A 24057-nucleotide genomic window follows, 5' to 3' on the forward strand; every position below is an offset into this window, starting at 1 on the left:
TTGACTGACTTCTTTATTGATGAACACAGTCTTATTAAAAGGGCACATACTCACACTTGATAATGTCTTAATAATCTGATATCCATCTTACAGATCTGTAAACACCTACCATTTGTTTAATTCTTTCTCCCCTTTGGCTACTACCATGCCTCATCTAAGGGTTGTATATTAATGCAAGTGTAAAAACAAGTTATCCCCTTAAAAACTTATATAGTATTTTCCCCAAAAATCCACACATTTAATATTGTGCCTTATGTGCAAACATTGTACACAACAATACTTAAAACAAGAGACCAAGTAATATATAGCACTATGATAGACACGAGTCACCTCCAATACTCTTTGCAACCAATGTGTTAGCTGCAGGTAATCAATATTTAATTATATACTCCTCTTTACAGAAGATCTGAGATTAATTCAAATAGGCATTGAAGTTTTCTTGATTGTACCGGGTCTACAATTTATGAGGCTGATGGTCGTGCTTGCATTGCGTGGTCGGCTGGCGCTCTGTTGATGTGGGCAGAAGTACTTAAAGAAAATATTCGGCAATTTCCTAAAAAAGAGCTTCAAAGAGTATTTCGAAACATGTTAACGAGATGTGAAGTTTGCCTGCAAGCACAAGTAAGTCACTTTGAACATCTTTTGTGATTTAAAGTAAGAACAATTAATGTAAAACATGTATTAGTGACGAGAAATATTCATAGTTCGCTGTTACTAGCGGCACTGAAACTGATTCGCCGGTCACCCACCGGAAGAACGCGCACAAATTCCGCCCACGCAATGCAAGCACGACCGCAGCCTCATAAATTGCAGACCCAGTACAATGTAAATTTCCTTCACATATTCAAAGGATGTTTGTTAATCATTACAAAACAAATGCACATGAAAAGACCACTTTTTCTTCTTAAGTCCGGAATCTGTCTGACTTCTGAAAGTATGTACACCTGTAGCAATTCTGGCCACTATAAATATGTGCTAAATACAAGAAAATGCCACTTTGTAAGTTAATATTCCATTCTGAAATTTAAATGAAACAGCCATGACAATTTGGCATAGCTATCCATAGTTAGTCCTGAGACTCCTGTACATTTCAATATGTAATGTATTGTTCAACAATCTATAAACATCGAAGTGACATTAATTCTGTGTGCACTAATCAATGAAGATCATAAAGGAACATGTGGTACTCTATGTAAGAGTAACGAATAGGAAATAAATGCATACTCCATGACTTTCTTGAAACAGTGAAGGATTACAGAGCTTGACATGAATAAGTTATAACACCAAAATAAACACTGTCCTTTCCAGAAATCTCACTGTCAGTTGTGATGTTTGTGTATAAATTCTGTCTCATCATTCATCAATCCTGTGTTCACACTTGTCTGAGTTCTTCATTTGAAGATAGAAATCCTTTTTTGTAAAAAGTTCAAACAAAGCATCAGTTATTGATCAGTCAATTGTTTGAATTATTTAATAAATGAAGGCTATTTGGTGATGCAAGAGAGGTAATGGGATGGTTACCAGATTCATCAGACACCTCATCACTTGAAGAACTCCGGATGTCTCCTTCCATCTGAAATAAAGTATACATTTCTAGAACAAAGATCAATATATTCTGGAAATTTCCTAAAGTAAAGATTCTCAAATTTTCTTCCTTAAGAGCTGTTTTGGACACATGAAAGGCAGTAATAATAAACTTTTTATTAATAATAAAATGTAAACATGTTTTGTTTGCTTAACAAAAATCAAACTGCCTTATCAATTACTAGACTGATTTTGGTTAATTTGTGTACAAAACACATACAGTAAGATCCCTGTAAGATATTCTGTAAATCCAAATGTTTGGAATTATTTACAATTATCCTTGAATTCAAAATTGCATTTCATAATCCAATTTGTAAAAAGTAAAGTAAAAAAAAGCTGTCACACTATGTCCTACTCATTCTTAATATCGGCACAAGGTGCGGATGAGTGGTTTGCATCACGCCCCTGCCACGCTTTACCCCTGGGAAAGGACCTTGGTACCCATTGGATAGGAGGCTGGGTGGGCCCCAGAGCCAGCCTGGAAGCAGAGGCTAGAGGAAAAAAATACTCTACCCCCATCGGGGATCTAATCCCATTTATATATAGTATGTATATGATTTTTTGGATGACTTAAAAAAATTAAAGCAGACTTGAAACACAAGCTGTAATGCCTGCTGTTCTTCAAAGTAAATGAGTCTGTTGAAAATGGTAGAAAAAAACCAAATTCACTGTATGAAAACATCAGCTTTCATAGTTGTCCTTTTTCTTTATTTCTCCATTCAGTGCTCCAATTACAAGGTCAAACTGGGCAGAGATGTTGCACCAAAGACATATGTACGCCCTACTGTAAAATTTATTCACAGATTATTGTCAACTGAGTTGGGTATATAATTTACTTTTAACATACTTATTCATTATTTCCATCTCATTTAAAATTACCAACCAGATGTTGCATGTACTGTGTACAGTAATATCTCTTGCATCAGATCACACAACAGATCAACTAGTCCCATCAACTAGTAAGTGACGCGGCTGGTTTTAGCAAGTAGCTAATTTCCCCGTTTATAATTATCCAGGATAATAACAACATGTTATTTTGTATAAAAAAACTTCAGTTACATGAACCTACTTTAGGTTATCTGTTGTGTTTTAATACTCATGTTTTTATCTTGTGTAATGTGTGTGCCTTATGGTTTTGTAATTTTATGAGTTGTTTTATTTTGAGTGTGGTGTGTTATTTTGTGCGATGTGTGTTGTTTTGTTTGTCTTATTGTAACACCACTGCCACTGGGTATGAACCCATTTGCAGTTAAATAATAATAATAATAATAATAAATATTGCATATCATTATACAGGTGGCACACGAAATGTTTACCCTTTTAAATCCTGCACAAGATCTAAATTTCTTACAAAAGTGTTGCATACCACACACACACTAAAGAATACAAGCATGGAAAGATGTTTTTAGTGCTGAACATGTGCAATATGACTCCCATTTTGCCTCATCACTTCTTCCCGAAGAACTTGTACGTTTGTGATCACTTTAAGGCACTAGTCTTCTGAAAGTGTGCAGCACAGCTGAATGATCATAGCTCTGAGTTCCATTAATGAACCAGGTTTCCTTGAGTAAAGTTTGTCCTTCATGAAGCTCCACAGAAAGAAATCACACTGGTTAATGTCTGGTCTATGGGGTGGCCAGACCTGTCCACAATCATGGCATCCAGGAAAAAATGATAAATCACTCTGGGAGCAAAGTTTTATACAGAAAATCAAGGACCACATGTGGCCTGGGTCCATCTTGCATAAACCACTGGGTTTTGATCGGAAATCCTGTTACAGTAAGTTGCAGTATAAAGTTGTTATGCAACACGGCCAGGCAACGATCAGAGTTGACCGTGTCCTCGAAAAAGAATGGCCTGATTATTCCATGGTTTGATATGGCAACCCACACAGTATACCCCGTGATTTCTTTCTGTAGGGCTTCATGAAGGACAAACTGTACTCAAGGAAACCTGGTTCATTAATGGAACTCAGAGCCATGATCATTTAGCTGTGCTGCATACTTTTGGAAGACTTGTGCTGTAAGATAATCACAAACATACAAGTTCGTCTAGAAGAGGTGACGAAGCAGAATGGGAGTCACATTGAACATGTTCAGCACTAAAAACATCTTCCCATAGTTGTGTCCTTTAGTGTGCATGTGATATGCAACACTTTTGTAAGAAATATAGATTTTGTGTTGGATTTAATAGGGTAAACATTTCGTGTGCCACTCTGAACATAATTTTTGCCAATTGGCTGTCCACCGGTCTATCTTACCAACTCCCAAACAATGTCTTCAACAAAAATGGTAAGGCCAAAAAACATTCTTTTTGGAAAGACTGCCATGCAAAAATTACCAACTATTTACAGAAAAAAATCACAGGAGTGTCCAAAATACTAGTCAATTTATCTCAACTGCGCCTCATAGAAAAATGACAAACACAAGAAATGTTCCTCTTTGGGGGGTTGGGGGGGGGGGAGACTCAAGGGAAGATAAATATTTTTTGACGTAAATACGTCTATAAGGAAGAGTCATTCGGCAAAAATGTGTTACGAAAAAGTGTAACTTCATTGTTATGTTACCTAGGAAACCTCATCTGTTTACTCAGCATTGTTGTTACCTAGGAAACGTCATCTATTTACTCGGCATTATTGTTACCTAGGAAACGTCATCTGTTTACTTAGCATTGTTATTACCTATAAAACATTACATTACATTACCTTATATTACATTAACTAATTGAAGTTGAATAATCAATGTCTTAATCAAACTTATCTCAATTGTAAAGCATGTATAAAGGAAATATTTAGAATAATGCCAATATATAAACTTCCTTTCTGTATATACGTATTTACGTCAAATTCTCCGGAACCGTGGTTCCACTATCACTTTTTACTTCGAAAATTGTCACAGGGATGTCCAAGTAAGTACACAACAGAGTATTTTTCTCAAATCACATGTGACAGAAAAAATTGAATGACACCCATTTGAAAATTATTGTTTTCTAACAAACCTGGGAATATTATCCACGCTTTCTGTTTCAAATATTAAACAAATAATGTCCAAAAAATCAAACAATAGCACATCACAGAAAAAAATATAAATATGGATAATATCCTTTTGGTAGAGAGAGGCTCCCAAAAATTAATGTTTATTCTATTTCAAAAATAATTTACAGAGTATCCAGAAACAAATGCAATATCATTTCTTTTAAATAGCACACTGTAGAAACAAATAATAACTATAAAAATGTTCCTTTTGGAAACTGACTGACTGACTCTATGGCACAAAATACTGAAGCCAAGCCTTGGCCTCCTCCCATGTGGGAGGTTTCTTTGTCTTTTGAAGTGTACATCAATGAGAAGTGAGTGAAAAGCCCACTGCCTCTGCACAATTTCTACTCAATCCTGATTTGTCTGCTAGAGCCATCTAGTAGTGAATCAAGAGAGACTTGGGTGAGAAATGGCCACTGAATTTTGCTTACAAAACATCTCATTCTTTTACATGCTGTAAATCTATGACATGGGGCCACTTTCTTTACTTCCTCTCCAAAGGAAACTATGCTATGGATTTTTATCACCTTTAAAAATCCATCGACCTCAGCCGGGTTTGAACCTGTGAACCTTGGGTCCAGTGTCGAGCATGCTATCAACTAATCCACTGAGGGCGACTCCTCTTGGAAACTGCTGTGTAATTTTTTCCTTTATTTTGATAATTAGTTACAGGGGTGTCCAAAATACTTATACATGGATTGTTGTATAAAAAAAATGGTTAATACAAAAAAGTTCCTGTTGGAGACACAAACCCAGGATTTTGCTTTTGCTCCAAAAATTAAGAATAGGTACCCATAAAAATTGGTGCATTTTAAAATACATTAAATACTATTTCCCAAAATGTGGAGAGTTTGATTTCAAACAACTGAAGATCACTTAACAGTGCATCATTGAAATCATATATTTTGGATTTCCCTTTGAATTTCATTATTTCACTTCAGTTTCAAGTATAATGTTATTACTGTGCAGCAATGAATACCAGTTAATTATATACAATTACCATCACAGCTATGAAGCACAGATTTTCACAGCTTTAATGTTTGACAACTGAAGAGTGGCACATTATTATGAATGCCATAAAATCACAAGTTTTTAAACCATATGGTGGTAGATATTTGCTTGCTTTATTCAGAACAAATTCAGAATACACACACAAACATAAAAGAAAAATAGGAACATACCTGCCCAGCAACAATGGACTTGTATGCAATCTTCAGTATCACATAAGTCCAGAACAAATGTAGAACCAGCAACAAGATAAGCAAGGAGTTGAAAATGTAGTAGGCAGGAAACATTTCCACATAATTTGGAGCCTCGATGGTTGTACTGAACACAAACACGTGAAATTAATACAAAGTGAAGCTTTCATGGCGACTGAAGTTGATGAAAGACTCTTGGGTTACAAGCCGCATCAGGTGGCTGAACGGTGAATGAACCATATCTTCCGCAGAAGATATAGTTCATTCACTATTCAGCAACCTGATGCAGCTTGTAACCCAAGAATCATTCATATAAGTTAATACAATTTACAAATTAATTTCATTTTTATTATATTTACCTTAGTAAATATAATAATAATAACTATTACATGTCTACTACAGTTACTGAAGCCTGCCGCACTTTATACAGAGTTATTGCCATTCTTACTGCTGTATCATTGTTTAATCCTTCTAGAAAAGCATGTTAGTTTTGTCTTGAGAAGCTGATTCTCCAACTTTAAAGGAAGTTACTGGAAAGCTCTAGACTGTTCTCAAAGTGAGATGTCACTTCATGTTTTATTAATACCTGGTAATCTTCAGGGTCAACCACTGTGTGAAGTTCTACATTGTTTGTGATATAGCATTTATAATTCTGCACCTTCAAGAGGAAACTTGATTTAAAGTGCCATGCAAAGTGTATCATATCTAACTCAACAGTGTAGCTAGTTTACAAATGAAGTGTATTGAAATCTCTATTTACGATCAAGCATCATGTTTAACAACTACTATATTTCATATATATTGTTATTACACAGACAATTAAAGTTACGATCCATTCAATTAGAGAACTAATCTTTAACCAGACAGTAGATCATTAACTGTTGCAGGAAATTGTTACAGTTTTTCACCACAAGACATACAAAGAGAAAGATGAAAAAAGGAAGAAAATGTGTTGTGAATGCTATAATGAATACTCTCAACAATAAAATTCACTAAAATACAGTGACTTATATCTTCCTTTTGGATAATTATAGCCTACTGTTATATTCAGCACAATGCTAATGTTTTATACTCAAATTCCCTTCTGTTGACAACCATGGTCATCTTTTAACTAATTACATGGAGAAATGTCCTGCTTGAGAAGCTGACAGTCACTCACCTGGTTAAGAAATTCCATGTTTTTTTATGGAATTTGAACATTCATTACAATACATATTTGGGCCTAGGAGAGAAGAGGATGGGGTATGGAGAAAACTGCATAACAATGAGCTTAAAATTTTGTACTCCTCCCACAATATTTTCAGGTGATTAAGTCAAGGAGAATTAAGTGGGAGGGGCATGTGGCATGCATGGATGGGGCAAGAGGTATGCACCGAGTATTGGCTGGGAAGCCTGAGGGGAAGAGACCGCTAGGAAGACCTAGACGTATATGGGAGGATAATATCAAGCAGGCTTTATGGGAGACAGGAGTTGAAGGCAACTGAATTTTGATGGCCCAGGATAGGGATCGGTGGAGGGCTGTGGTTAATTCAGTGATGAACCTTTGGGTTCAATAAGCCATCTAGTTAGTTATATTTTAAAACTTGTGCATCTAATCTGTTTTAACTCAAACATCTATTTTCAGTTTTAATGTTTATATGATTAGTCATTTCATAATGATATAGGGTTTCAATAATTTAATTTACTTCTTTATCCTATATATTGAACAAAATATGTAATGTATAGCCACTGATTATATTTTGTGTTACAAAAACAATAACAAAGCCTTGGAATTGGATGACTTGTGTGGAACAACCCAGGTGACATTTAAAGGACTTGAGAATTGGACCATGGAATGTGAGGAACCTATATAAAACAAGGGCATGAGATACATTAGCTATGGTGGTATGAAAGTATAGTTTGGATATTGCAGCACTACAGGTTAGATGACCTGATTATGGAAGACTCACAAAGGGGAACTACATATTACATCATGGAAAAGGGAATAATGACCACTGCCTGGGAATAGGTTTTTTAGTGAAAAAAGATCTTCAGCAAGCAGCTGAAAAAGTAGAATTTGTTAATGATACGTTGTCATATTTAATCCTTTGTGGGCGATGGCATGATATTATTATAGTAAATGTGCACAAACAAACTGAAAACAAGGATGATAAGGTAAGGGATAGTTCTATGGAGAATTAGTGAATGTATTTTATCAGATTGGACGATACGACATGAAAATTCCACTAGAAGATTTCAATGCCAAAATTGGTCAGGACGATATTTTCAAACCAACTATAGAGAGTGAGAGTTTACATGAATTTAGTAAGGAAAATGGGGTGAGGTTGGTGAACTTTGCCACATCCAAAAGTCTGATTATAAAAAGCACAACTATTACAACATCTTCATCTCTATATGTACATTTGAACTTCCCCTGACAGGATGACCCATAATAAAATTCATCACATTCTAATCAATCAGAGGAGACAATCAAATATTGTAGATGTGCAATCTTATAAGGGAACAGACTGTGATACTGACCACTATTTAGTGACTGCAAAATTTAGGGCAAGAGTCTGTCAGAAAACAGGCAGGGAAGATATACAGGAAAGAGAAATTTAATGTCAAAAGACTGAGTGATATAGAAACTAAGCAAGAGTATCAGGTAAAAATTTCAAATAGGTCTGCAATCCTAGAAACTGTTAAAGAGAATACAGAGAATAGCAAAGCAGAAGTCAATAGGGCCTGGGAAAATATACAGAATGACATGAATATTTCAGCTGAGGAGAATGTAGGATATCATAAAGTTTCACAGAATAAAGCATAGTTTGATTAAGAATATTGCATAACAAGGAGCTACTTGAATTGTACAGGTCACCTAGCATAGTGAGGATAGTGAAATCTAGGAGGCTCCGATGCACTGGACATGGAGAATGCATCGGGCTGGCAAGGGGTGCATACACAATGATAGTAGGAAAACCTTCTGGAAAATGACCACTGGGCAGACCAAGATAATGTCAAGATGGGTCTTTGAGAGGTGAGCTGTGAGGATGGAAAATGGAGTTTTTTTCAGGATCATGTGTGGTGACAGGCTTTGGTGTTGTCAATGTTGTACCTGCAGGTTCTACTACCAGGGATTTAGTTATAGCCACTGATTAAGGCTTCATGAAACCAAAACACATTTGGAAAATACTGAACTCAGTAGCCAATAATTATGGTAAACGTTGTTGGTTTATCAAGTTTTGTTCGTCTTATTAATGTTGAAAGTATCTAACACATTGTGAACAACTGTTCAGCTCAATGAAGAATACAAAATCAACAACTAGGACACACCTCCTAATGAACACTTGGAGGAATACATGTGTGTCAATAAATGTGGAAAGATTACTCAACCAAAAGTAGTGTCAAATACCTCAATAATGACTTAAAGAAATTATTGAGTAATGTGTAAACCTGCTTGCAGTAATTAGTTGTAGCTTTCTTTTAACTGTCCTCATTCATAACCCTTTAAGTTGATAAAAAAGAAGGGTAAATGTGACCCCAGGTCTGGAAAACATGGAGAACCCCTGCTCCACAAGAAAAATAGCATGACTGATTATCATGTATAATAGATACAGGGGCTGGAAATAAGCCTAAACATCCAGGCAGGTAGTGACAGGAATGAATGTGTGAAAAACAGAACTAGCCATGGTCAAAGAAGAAGGTTGTGCACTTGTATGCTGGTATATAAAGAATGATTTCCAGCACACATATGTACTAAGTAGCACCCACACAAAATGATGAAAAGGTTTGCTAAAACACATAAGCTATTCTGTAAGATTCCATAAGATTTGTAACCTTCTAAATGTGGCATGAAACTATATTAAAAGACTAGATGGATTTAAATCCAAATTATGCAGGAATGAAATGCAACAAACAATAAATTGTACTTACTGCATTTTTTAAACTACAAGTTACAAAAAAAGACAAATGTAAAAAAATAAACAATTTTCTCCCATGTTTTTGAGTGAACTGTCTCTATATAAACATATTTTCTGTTACTTTCTTACAAAATAGTCTCCTTCAGAAAGTGCTGTAAAAACATTGCAAACTGTACTATAGTCCCACATGTCATTTACACCTGGCTGGCTGCATCATAACACAAATATAGTCTGAATGAATGCTTTCTTATTGCAGTCATGAATTAATAACAAGAAACCTACAGTTTTAATTTCAAGAATAACTTTAATCATCCTACTTGCACACAGCAGGTCTAGTCATTCAGTGCAAAATAAATGATTTTCAAATTCACTACTTCCACCCTAAAATATATCCTTTACAGCAAATGTTTTTTTTCATAAGCAACATTCAAAATCAGGAATTAGTAGAAATGATTGCAGTTAATATTTTAGTATTTTTTTTATTTATGAACTGATGTGTGAGATCCATGTGTTATACTGTATTTTCCAGTATATAAGACACTCACTTGTATAAGATGCACCCCCAAAATCAAAGCAATTTTATGGTATACAACTGAAACTCAAAGAAACTAATACCTCTAACATTCTGAAACCCTGTAAAATCACTGTCAACTATCTTCAGAGTCTTTCCTCTCGCGAAATCTAAGAAAATTCCTTCTTCAGAATCAGAGTTTTTCTGTTCAATGTCATCATACAGGAAGTGGTCCTCACATACATAGACCATTACATTTCATAAAGTGGCAACACCAAGTTGCTCCACCTGAAAATCTTCAATGTTATGGTCATGAGCTACTTTTGTCGTAACTGCAATGTTATTGAGACAATGTCCTTCTACCCAATTCCATAAGTCAGCCTCCAATTCTGGCCATTCTGCACTTTTCCCATGATAAGCCCATTTTCCCTTACTACAATCTTTCAAGCGTCTTTCTGAGCACACAATACCCTTATCATTTTTTCAGTTGGTGGAGGACCAAAATGTCTTTCTTCCATCCTATTCCCATGCTCTTCTGCACAAGCTATAACTTGCAGTTTATAGCACACAGTGTACAAGTCACTCATTTTTTAACCATAATAAGCTAGGTGTTTAGTAAATAAAACACCGAATGCTAGAAAATAATTCATTCACTGATAAAAATTTAAAACAGATTATTCAATTGTGACAATCATCGTAACAATCAATGTACTGAAATTATATTTTGAACATAGTATATTGAGGGGGGGGAGGGAGTTAGAGAAATTAATATGACTGATATTAGCCTACTGTGGCTGAATCAGAGTGCACCTGCATTGGCAAGGGAGGCAACCTTCGCTATTTTAGACACAATAATTTTGAGGTACATTTTGAAAGTTGAAAACTGTGTCTTATACACTGGAAAACATAGTAATTTCATGGCTTTATTCCCTTCATTTTCATTCATTCGGCAACATAAATATATAGCATGAGATACAAACAACAGATTAGTTTATTTCATTCATTGTATCAAGTGCCAAAGCTTGAGACCTAATCTCATGATGAGAATTCATTTTGTCACTCCATAGCAATAATTTTAAACAAAAGACTTCAAGCTGAAGACAAACAGAGACACAGAGAGAAAGTGTGTGTGTGTTAGTGAAAAGAAACAAGCTATGTAAGTATTAAGGGATATACATTCAATGTGGCAGTGTATTTAGGGAAGGAGAACGTACTATAGGCTTTTACAGCAGCAACTAATATAATGTAGGGGTGTGTTAATCAAAGCTGCAGACTATATCACACCAGAACATTTAATAAAATGTGGATCTCAAAGAAAATTTAGTATGCCCACACTTTCAAGAAAAGATTCACATGACACATTTCATACATCATAAAAACTCTTCAAATCAGTCTGCCAGAAACAGGAAGTTCACTGGTTATCAAATACAGATCTTTTTCAACATCCTGTCAGGCATAACACATCCTCCACCTTTCAATGTTTTTGCAACAGCTAAAAATGTACTTTTGACAAGATGTAAGTGATAAGGATAACAATGATAGTGAATATACATTACTGTTCAAACCTGCAATAAAAGTTTACAATAACAGGATGGAATTTCGTTTCTAGTCTATTCTCCTAATTAAAACTAGATACATGAAGAGTTACTAAAGGAGTCAGAAGTCTATGCATATGTATAATGTATGTGAAATTAAACACTCAGGTGATTTGTGAAACTAGTCACAATCTAATCACTTCTCTTATTTGGTAATGTTATATGATGATTTATGCAAACACATGTATTGTAGGGGCAAAAACATTATTCCTGTTGTGTGGTTATTTCAGCGAGATAATGCAAACTATTTCCTTTTAAAGGTATCTGATATGGTTATCTAGTCTCATATTACTATCTTCATAACATCAGTTTAAGATTCCAAATTTTAAAAGTAAACATAATATTTTAAAACTAAATGAGCATTCATTCAGGTGCAGAGTGCATACATACCTGTAAATGATCCACATAGGGTAGATGCCCAGACGTGTTGTAATCCATAACAATGTAAATACTACAAATAATGCATCACACACCTTCTGGTAGTTTGCATACTTTGCCATTTTGGCTGCCTGTATGAGGAAAGTAAGAATGTTATGTTATTATTATTATAAATTAAGTGTAGAATGTTGTTTAACCCTGAATAAGTTTTGCAGAGCTATGAATACTGTGCAAGACTGAGAATTTTACTGATATGATAATATATCCCTCACACATCAACACAAGAAACTAGTTTTATTGTGACACAAAATTCATACATTCTGGAAGAAACCTATCATTATTTTCTATTGTAAAGGGAGATAAGATACTGTCACATTATTAATTAATAAATAAATTATTTATATCTATAAAAGTCTTTTTAGTATACCCCATCTGTCACGTGCTCAACAAGTTTTCGCAACTCAAGGAATAAAAAACACCTAAAGCAAGTAGCAGAGAATATATAATTTATTGAAGTCAACCTACTGTGCAGGTGTCTCTGGAAGAAAGCAAGGTAATGAAGGATGAGAAGTGCAAAGGGGGTGATTGTAAGTTGCATGCCAATGTGACTACTATGAGTGCAATATACATTCACCAACAGAATAAATGACACACAACTCAGGATGACTGTACTTGGAATCTATGGTTTCTGAACTCAGACATCACCACACAATACATACAACTTAACTTCCTTACCCCTTCCTAATGGCACATACCTGCTTACATCCCCCCCTCAACCCTTCAATTATGGCACATACCTGCTTACATCCCCCCCTCAACCCTTCAAATATGGCCATGATTATTGGTCTGTTACAGTAGGCACCACATGAAACCAAATTTTTATTTCCTTGTTTACCATGTAAACATATATTAAATTGAATTAAATAATTTATTCCATTGGCAACTATTGGTATGCAAATACATAAAAATGTAAACCGAAATTGCTTTAATGCTTTTAAAAGAACCTTATTCTGTGTCTATCCTATTTCAGCATAATAAACTGTTTTTCTTCTGACCATGAAGTATGTTTACAATTCTTTCAAATATATTGTAAATGATACTTTGAAGTCTATATCACAGACCTATAAAGTAGGATGTAAATTTAATTAAAGCATCTACAGCAGCAAGAATTATTCTACGTATTATCCTTGCATATTTCAATTACTCTAGTAGCCTACATGCTGAACAAATTTATGCACTCTGCCACAAATATTGTCAATTATTGAATGTTAAATAACATGTCCCATTACAGTAGGACAAACAAATTTAATTTTAAAAATACAGTGAATACATGGTCACATAGCAGCACATTAATACAAAGACATGTACATCTGAAACAGATGGCCATACAGCATGTCTACAATGAAACGCCCTGATTTTGGAGAATTTCTTAAAAAAATGCAATTTTTTTTTAAAAAGTCTTAAGGGTCTCCTGCATATTACAGGAGTTCAAATTCTCACCTAAATTGTTAGGCTACCTCACGGGCCACCCTTGGGGCACTGTTGTCATTTCACGCAAAGATGGTGTCAGCTCAGGAGAAGACACGAGTTGTTGTGTGTTTTTCTGAGTGTAACTCCATTGTGAGGGTGCAAAGGGAGTTTCATCGTGTTTATCAGAAAGCAGCACCAGACGCCAAGAGGATCAAAGCATGGCACAAGTTTCTAGAGACTGGGTGTGTCTTGAAAGGGCACGGAGGAGGCCGGCAACGTGTCTCCGATGAGAAGGTAGAGAACGTCTGTCAAGCGTTCATCCAAGTCCAAGGAAGTCAATTCGTTTGGCTTCATGGGAACTGCAGATGCCACGAGTGACTGTGCATAAGGTTCTCCGAAAGCGGTTGCGTCTCTATGCAGCGAGCTCTGAATGCAACATTTCCAGGCCGTTGGATAGGACAAGATGGACCAACGGATTGGCCTCCACGTTCCCCTGACATCACGCCGTTGGATTTCTTTTTGTGGGGCTACATGAAGGACAGAATTTACACCACTAAAGTGCAAGACCTCCAGGCCTGGATTGTGGAAGCTGTCGGTACCACCACTCAGGACATGTTGCAGCAGACCTGGGTGGAACTCGATTACAGGCTAGATATCCTACGTGTATTGATTCTTTTAATTAAACTTGATGTGTTGTGTGACTGATATTTGTAAATAAATAGGCAATATCTCTATTCCTTACTTCCTGAAAATATGATAAAATTCGGGCGTTTCATTGTAGACACCTGTATATTAATTTACAAATTTCAACTATCATTTACCTCAAGCAAAATATCAGCACAATCATGTGTCAGGAGCACCAATGTTCCAATGCGATGGAGGTTGCACATCCATGAGAATCCCATAAGGCATATGGTAGCTATATGATGTATAAACATCTGACGGAAATCCTTGCGCTTTACATCAGAGAACTGTGACACTGCCAGTGACCAATAGAATGCCAGGGAAATCATATAATACCACCAGCAGTCTGAAGTGATGCCCTAGGTCAAATACAAAAAGAATGGATAGTGAAAATGCAAGATAAATTAATACTACCGTATACACAACTTTATGTGTATAACAATCTTTCACTATGAAATCAACATGTCAAAAATATTAAAATAAAACAACATGGAAATAAATGTCATTTTGACATGAATAAAATACATACAAGGCAACCCATTGCTATTCCAATGCCATACAGCAGAATTCTTAAAAAACTGACAGCTCAAAAGATAGTCAAGAAATTCCTCACCTGGAGATTAATTACATTAACAAGAGCCTGCAAACAGTCCCAATCCTGAGCCAGTCAAATATGGTCCATATGCACACACTGTAATTTCAATATTATCCTCTAATATAAGCATAGGTTTTCTGAACAGTTCATCATTACTGGTAACGGTTAATAACAAAAAAAGTAAAAGTAAGGCTGTCCCACTGGACTGGAGGCTGGGTGGGCCCCACCAGAACCAGTCTGGATGTAGAGGCTAGAAGAAAAATCCTCTGCCCCCATCAGAGATCGAACCCTGTCATCCAGTCCTCTAGCCAGTCACTATACTGACTGAGCTACGCCAGCTCATTGGGTTAATAATAAAGATGTTTAAAATATTACACCATGTTAGATGAAAATACACAAAACAAACAGAAAATACGAACCGTGTGGACCTACTTCTTTATTTACAACTGGTGCCCAACAATGATTACAAGTTGACTGACAATTAACAGATAAGTCAACTAGATTTTAATGGTACTGTAACAAGTACAGTGTCAGTGATGCATATATATGTCTCAAGCTATAAGCAAATACTTACTCACTCTCTCACACACACACACACACAATTTTACTTATATATACAAGATTTTATTAATCAACCTTTATCATATACCTCCCAACAATCAACTTATTCTCATTTGCAAAAGTGTGGTGTATGTGTGAAACATCAATAAATCCTGTTCGTGTCATATTTTGCCACACTGTAACAATTTTAAAAACTATGTAATGGATACAGGAAACATACCTGGTGAGGATAATCATACCAACTATGATTAATGTCCCACAACCATGGCTTATCCCACAAGCAGAACACACCATATGAAAATGAGTATGTATAGTATAACCACCTCCAACTGAAAAGTTAATCATAAATCTTCGTTACATTTATTGTATAATTAAAATGTTCATCTGCAGTCAACAGTTATAAAAATATGATATACAGAAACTCACCATGTCTCACAAAACTTTGTTAATGTTGATGGTTTATCCTGTGCACGTCTGAGACGTAACCAGCGTTCAACTTGCCTCTCTGACAATTCCACTTGTTTGGACAGCCCCACAATCTACATAAAAATCAATTTTTATGTTTAACAGAAAAAAAGAATCATTTGTTCCTTTATCTGTTTCATATCAAAATACTTCCATCAATTAAAAAAAATTTCCCCCTCAAGATGTAATGAATATACTACAAACATGAGAAACTGGCTAATAGAACTCTACTGCCTCATGGACTACATGCATTCTACTTTCTATTAAAAATGTTCCTCTTGTAATTTCTGTTGTTAATTCACGGACCACTCAAATGAAACACGTGAATAACATACCTGAGAAGTCGTAACAACAACCGTTTCATACATTAAACTTAATCTCTTGATTAATTGACTGATAGATGTGTTTAAGAGTTGACTCACCTATCATGTTTATATGCACCTACCCCATTATCTAATAATACTCAAATTATAAAATTCAACTTAAAAAAAAATTAAACATGGTAATGGCATTTCCTCCACACTAGACACAATGGCTATACTGCCATGACTATGTTTTCTGGAATTTGGTAGTGGCACTTCCTCTTTTACAAATATAATGGTTAAACTGCCATGACAGTCAAATCTCTACTGGAAATCTGAGCATAGTTTCTCTCTCACTTTCATAATCACAGATAACCTACACTCAGGAAGACTGCAAACATTATGTGGTAACAATTCAGTATGATTATAAACATCTATTTGGAAGAGTACTGTTGCTTAACTAACTAGATGGCTTAAGGAACCCAATGGTTCATCACCGGATTAACCAAAGCCCTCCGTCGGACCCTGTCCTGGGCCAACAAAATTCAGTCTCCTTCAACTACTATCTCCCATAGATCCTGCCTGACATTATCCTCCCATATATGTCTAGGTCTCCCCAGAGATCTCTTCCCCTCAGGCATCCCAACCAATACCTGGTGCACACCTCTTGTCCCATCCATGCACACTACATGCCCTGCCCATCTCATTCTTCTCGACTTAATCACCCTGACAATATTGGGGGAGGAGTACAAATTTTTAAGATCGTCATTATGTGGTTTTCTCCAGACCCCATCCTCTTCTGTCCTAGACCCAAATATCCTCCTAAACACCCTATTCTCAAACACCTGCAACCTATGTTCCTCCCTCACAGTGAGAGACCATGTTTTGCACCCATACAAAACAACAGGCAAAATTATTGTTTTGTATACTTCAATTTTCAGGTTCTCAGAAATCAGAGAGGAAGACAAAATATTTTGAACTGAGAAGTAGCAAGCATTTCCAGAATTTCCTCATGAGTATCATTTTGATTTCTTATTGTTGTTCCCAAATATTTGAACTTTGTGACACTTTCAACACAAGCCACCCTAAGACAATAATGCCTGCCTGTCTGCTGACGAGATACTAACATGTACTTACGTTTTTCTGACTTTAGTTCTAGCCCCACCTGTTTACTAGCCTCTACTAAAACTTCTGTGTTCCTCTTTATTGTATTTATATAATCACCCAATAAATTAATATCATCAGCATAAGGCAGTAGCTGATGTGTCCCATTGAATTGCAAACCCTCCTGCCTATCTTGGACTTTCCTAATGGGGTATTCTAGCACAAAGTTAAAGAGCAAGGCAGACAAGGCATCTCCTTGTTTTAGACTGTTCTTGATGGAAAATGACTCAGACAAATATTTACCTATGCGAATTTTGCTACAGGTTTCATTTAAGCACATTTTTATTAGACTCACTAGCTTCTTTGGTATACCAAATTCAATAAGAATATTATATAGCACTTCTCTCTTCACAGTCAGAGGCTTTTTTGAAATCTATAAATAACTGATGTATGGTCTCACTGAACTCCACTTTTTCTCTAGTATCTGACGAATGCAAAAGATCTGATCAATCGTTGATCTGTTTCGTCTGAACCCACATTAACGATCCCCAATAATTTCATTCGCATATGGGGTTAATCTTGCCAAAAGAATGTTTGATAGAATTTTGTATGAGGTTGATAGCAGAGAAATTCCTCGGTAATTACCATACTCAGTCATGTCCCCTTTCTTATGAATAGGAATAATTATGGATTCCTTCCATTGTTGTGGCATCTCTTCCTTATCCCAAATTAACAGTATAAGCTTATGGATCTTCATATGCAACCTTTTGCCACCTGCTTTAATTAATTCTGCTGGAATTTGATCAACACCTGGAAATTTATAACTTATCAACTTCCCGATGGCTAGTTCAACTTCATCTAAACTAGGTTCTGGCACTAACAGTTCAGCTGTATGCATTTTAATCAATCTAACATCATCAGTGTCATGAACATTTAAGAGCTGGCTAAAGAAATTTTTCCACCTATTCAAAATTTGTATTGGATCTGCAAGCAAATTGCCATTACCATCCTTTACCAAATTAGACTGAGGTTTATATCCTTTCTTAAAATTATTAATCTGAAAATACCATTATGAAACAGGGAGTTTCTGAAATACATAGCTACCAAACTTTAAATTAAATATGATGGCCTAGAACTTCATCATGTCAATAATCTGTCAAGGATATTAGGTTGCCACTTTGCAACATTAATACACTTGGACTTCTCCTAATGGGAACAAATACAATGAGACTGATCACATTATTTGAGGTTTTCATGGCAGTAAGTCCAGTGGGTTGTAGCACCATGTAGTCTGGTAGAAGTTTACCAATGTTTCAGAGGTCCTTGCTGTAATGATTTCCCTGATGAAGGAGGCAGCAGGGATCTCTGAAATGTTGGTAAACTTCTACCAGACTACATGGCACTATAACACAGAGGAAAGCCATCTTCAAATTGATCACATCTTAATTACAAGACAGCATTCAAGTATACTTGATGTCAGATCTTTCAGATAAACAGACAGTCATACTGACTATCAGATTAAAAAAGTTACAGAGACTTCAGCAATAGAATGAACAATGCAAAGATTTCATGTGGAGATCTATAATCTTAAGACACTAAAGAATGTAAACATTAAGTAACAGGATCAGGTTAAAATCTGAAACAGGTCTGCAGCTTTGGAAAACTTGGGATCATAAATAGGACATCAATGGGGACTGCAGACGTATTAGACAGTAAAGTCAAAGACAGTCTACATTATTCTAAGCAGCATAAACTATGGTTTGACAAAGCACGCTCAAAACAGTATGACTGAAGGAAGCTGGCAGAATATCAACTACTGGAGAACCCAAACCAAATTAATGGAAATAATCTATACAACTTCAGATCTGATAAAATATTGTTTTTCACCATAACTGGCAAATGGGGCTTCAAAGCACATGTACGATGGAATGAAAGGAAGTAAAGAAGAGGAAAGAGCGGGAGGAAGTAGCAAAAAACAGAACACACAATGGTGCCAAATGCAGTATTATGGAATGTTGACTTCAGCGGACACAAATTTTGTTAAATGTATTTGTAAACAAAAAATCAATTATTCATGAATATTGTATATTAATCTGTGTGCCTGACTATGAATTTTTGGGGTAATTCATCAAACAGTAAAAAGATATTCACTTTACAAAAGAAAATTATTAGATTATTGGCTGGTGTAAAACCTAGAAATTCATGTAGAAGTCTATTTAAGAGATTAGAGATCTTAGCTCTTCCTTGTGAATACATATTCTCGTTAATGAACTGTATTGTAAATAACCAAGAGCTCTTTCAAACTAATTCTGCTGTACACAGTGTCAACACAAGGAATAAAAAATCAGCTTCATAGACCAGTTGCCAACCTCTCATGCTTTCAGAAGAGTGCATATTATGCAGGAATCAAAATTTTCAACAGTCTACCATCAAGTCTCACAAGTCTTGTAAATAAGGAGCAATTTAAGGTAGCATTAAAAAGATATTTAATTACACACTCCTTTTACTCTGTCAATGAATTTATGTTGTTTACAATTAAGTGATAAATTTTCTTATGTGTGTAATGGGTAAATCTATTTGTAACTTATCATTTCTTTAGGTGAACCCTTTGTTTGCATTATGTAAAATTTATATAATAGTATGATTTGTACTTTATAAAATGTATTGTATTATTATTATTATTACTTTTTCCACATCCTATTGTCATCTGACTGTCTTATGGATCCATGGAATGTAATATAATATGTATATATGTATGCAAATCCATGCCTTTCTTCTCCATTAAAAAACAAGGTTACAACCCTACGCAACAAACAAGTAGGAGCTAGCAACAAAATAGTATGGGTGCCAATGCGTCTATCACACATTTCCTGAACAAAGTGAGCTCCTGCTGTTTATCAGCAGATATCCACTGCACTGATTAGTCACTCAAAAAAACAGAACTCAATTCAGCTGCTGATTCTAGTGAAGGACACTACATTAAACATTTCATGAATAAAACATGGGTATATATGGAAAACAACTAATGACCTTAAAATAGACTGTAAGAGCTACCAGCCATCTAAAGTGGAAGAATTATATCGATCAAATGATTCCACAGTTACGTGGCGCATTTCATATTGTTAAATCAATGTATCATAATGTCAATACTGACACACTGAAATCAGTCTACTTTGTCTACTTTCACTCTATTTAGAAGTATGGAAAAATTTTGGGGGGTAATTCATCTAACAGTAAAGGATATTTACCTTTCAAATGAAAATCATCAGAATTATGGCTGGTGCCAAACAAAGCCTATTTAAGAAATGAGAAATTTTACCTCTTCCTTGTGAATATACACTTTTATTAATGTACTTCATTGTAAATAACCTCGAACTCTTTCAGACAAATTCAACTGTACACAGTGCTCACACAAGGAATAAGAACAATCTTCAAAGACCAACTGCCAACCTTTCATATTTCCAGATATGTCTTCACTATGTATCAAAGTCTTCAACAGTTTATTACATACTCTCAAAACTATTTCAGATAAAATGGAGACATTTAAAGTGGCATTACAGAGATACATAAATACATACAACTTTTTACTCTGTAGAAAAATTTCTGCAGTATAAAGAGATCTCATATTCCTTTTAGAGATTATAGTACTTAAATAGTCCACTGTATGACAGTAGATTTAGTGTAACATTTTAATATTTTCATGTTAAACCTTTATTGTTTATGATACCTGGTAAATATTTAAACTGTACTCATCCATATATTTTGTACTTTATGACTCATTCCACTTCCTACAGTCAGTTTCACTAACTTTTGGATCCACGAAGAGAAAGTGAGTGTGATACTGTGTGAGACCATGAGAGTGTGAGAGTTGGTAAGTGTGCAAGTGGTTGAATTTCAGAGTGAGTTAGTGTGAGAGTGAGTGAGTGTGTGTATTGGGTAAAAACAAATACCATAAAGATGCTCTATAAGATGCCAGAAATGAAGCTGGTCAAACACAGGTGTTCTCAATTCATTGCCAGTCTGTTTTGTGTTACCTGTCTTCTTGCAATATTTTTTTACAGCTTGCACAAGTCAAAAAGTAATCTGATATCAGGAAACATGTTTTTGTTAATGTCATCAGTATTTTGCTGTAAAAATCACTGAGCAACTGTTCAGCTTAATGATTAACATCGAATCAAGAAGTAGAAAAGGTTTTGTTGATGAGAACTTTGAGGGACAAATGTGATTCACAACAACAACAATTAAATCTGATACTAAAAGATTACTCAAGTGAAAGCCATGCCAGACATCACATTGACAACTAATGTTAAAGAAATTAGTAGTATGTCAGCCTGTTTACATTAGCAAGTTAGTCGAGGTAATGTTATCCTGCATGCCTAACTAAACACCACACCATGCAAACATTGCAGTGTGGATGTACAGTTCCTCCTAATTTTCTTGCACCTTCATAATGGAAAGCTCTGAAGAACATGAAATGTTTCTCATCTAGATAGAAACATTACTTTCACTTCAGCATACTGAAATGTGCCATTACAGAAATTTATTTGCAGTAACCTGGAAATGCTTCACAGTAGCATAAAGTCCTGTGAACACAGTTTGAGAGCATCTAATCTGATGGTATGTCATTGTCTGCCTAGAAGGACTGATAAAAACCACAAAAAATTGTCAGTGGAACCACAGTTCCGGAGAATCTGACGTAAATACGTCTCTGTATTTAAATTATATTTAAGCAATAAATACAACGAAAGGAAGGTAGCTGAATGCAATGTAAGGAAATGTAATGTAATGAAATGAAATGAAATGAAATGAAATGTAATGTAATGTAATGAGATGTAATGTCAAAATTATCTAATCTACGACGCACTTCTTCTACAAGCGATTCACAGCTCAGCTCTTTCCGCAATAATGAAAGCAGATTGTTGACGGCAGTAATGTAACACAACAATGCCGAGTAAACAGATGATTTTTCCTAGTTAACACAACAATGCACGCAAGCTGACCATTGTTGTTGGTCCATATTTACACACTGTTGATATGGATCTTACACATTTTCCTAGGTAACAACAATGCTGAGTAAACACGACGTTCCATAGGTAACCATTGTTGTAGATTTGTTGATACGGATGTTACACATTATCGTTCCACGTTTTCCTTTCATTTTTTTGCCGAATGACCCTTCCGTATAGACGTATTTACGTCAAAAATTTAAAAGTTTCTTAACAAAGTAACTCATGAATACAATTCTGCTCTGCTAATCTGTTTGTTAACTGATTTCAAATTCTTAGTACATTAAGATTGTTGTTTTTCTTTTAAAAAAGACACCATGCAACTAATGAATATCCAACACCACAACAGTTACCTAACACATTCAAGGTCAGATATTTCCTTGATAGTATGGGTTATGTAGTACCTAGTAACTGCAAACTTAATGGCTGCTAAATTCTTTGATAATCATTGATTACTCCTTCAATGAAATCAGTTTTCTTGGAAAAAATATGGCCCAATCAAGAAATGTTATCTTTCCTCTCATCTTTTTCAAACAATAATTAATATTCACTGCAAATGATATGTATTCACACAACTGTAAAATTTACTATAACCTCAAAAGTGTACTCTTCTACTAACAGAAAATTAATGGCCGTAAATATGAGTACGTACAAACTTAAGTACTTACCTGCTTATGCTTAATTTTTCCCTCACATAAATACGCCCTCTCTAAAATTGCATTAGGTGGGGCCTTCTTTGGTTTTGTATTTTTGATACCCAGAGAAATGCCAACAGGAGCAAACCAGTACCTACAAAGCAGAAATGTAATAACATAAAAATCCAAATACTGAAATACAATCCAACGAAACTTATAGCTCAGAATGTTTTTTACGAACCTTTCCAAAATAAATCTTATACCCAACAACATAAATGCCAATGGCAAAGGTATCACCAGATGTCTGTAATTGGCATAAGCTATTTTATCATTCGGTTCCAAATCAGCCCAAGTAACATTTGGAGGCAGCCACACATCCGGGCTCCAAAATTTATCCAACAAAGCTCGTACCAAAGACATTTCAAAAGCCTACTTAATTAACTAACACCAACACCCACATAGCTCTACAACCAACTCATAACTGATTGTTCTGTGGATTATCTCCAACTCAAGAGGACTCCTAGCGGCCGTAAATTGAAAGTATTAACACCGCCAAATTTAATTGATTCGAGCAGCATTCTCTTTATGAAAATTATGTTGCCGTAGTTTCCAAAACAGGAAAGTTTCCTGCCAACAGTCATTAGTTTACGCCTACGCACCCCCTCCGTTAATACCATAATCCATATATATGGCATGAATGGGGTATGCAAAACACAGTATTACTCTAATACTTGTGTATGTGTAATTACTATGAAAGTAACTTGGAATAACCACATATGACTTTTGCCTCATCACTCTCAGTTCAGCGTTCACAATCACTGTTTCACCTCATTCAACCAACTGCAAGTAGAATTAAGTAATATGACTGAAAATAATTTAATAGACAAAATAAAAAGTCTTTCTTACAATGAAATTGTATCTACCTTGAGATAGGAAATATGAATTCCTGCATGCATGTTTAGAATTAACCCTATGAAGGGGATCCACTGTACAGTTACCAAATCTAAATGATGGGCACTCTTTCTCACAGAG

General features: G+C 35.4%; 1 protein-coding gene across 1 annotated transcript; it reads right to left on the bottom strand.

Moving 5' to 3' along the window:
• On the bottom strand, positions 1-23513 carry schlank (ceramide synthase schlank). Its single transcript, XM_022059246.2, has 8 exons — positions 23267-23513; positions 23059-23179; positions 15940-16052; positions 15734-15842; positions 14495-14716; positions 12216-12334; positions 5803-5947; positions 1-1573 (listed from the first exon to the last, which is right to left on the bottom strand). Exons 1-8 carry the CDS (start codon positions 23443-23445, stop codon positions 1454-1456), a joined length of 1128 nt encoding a protein of 375 aa, XP_021914938.1. The 5' UTR covers positions 23446-23513; the 3' UTR covers positions 1-1453.
• Between the last annotated feature and the right edge of the window lie 544 nt (positions 23514-24057).

The sequence above is a fragment of the Zootermopsis nevadensis genome, unplaced genomic scaffold, assembly GCF_977971745.1.
Source record: "Zootermopsis nevadensis isolate Lab colony 2312 unplaced genomic scaffold, Znev_1.0 Znev_ptg000006l, whole genome shotgun sequence".
Lineage (NCBI taxonomy): Eukaryota > Metazoa > Arthropoda > Insecta > Blattodea > Termopsidae > Zootermopsis > Zootermopsis nevadensis.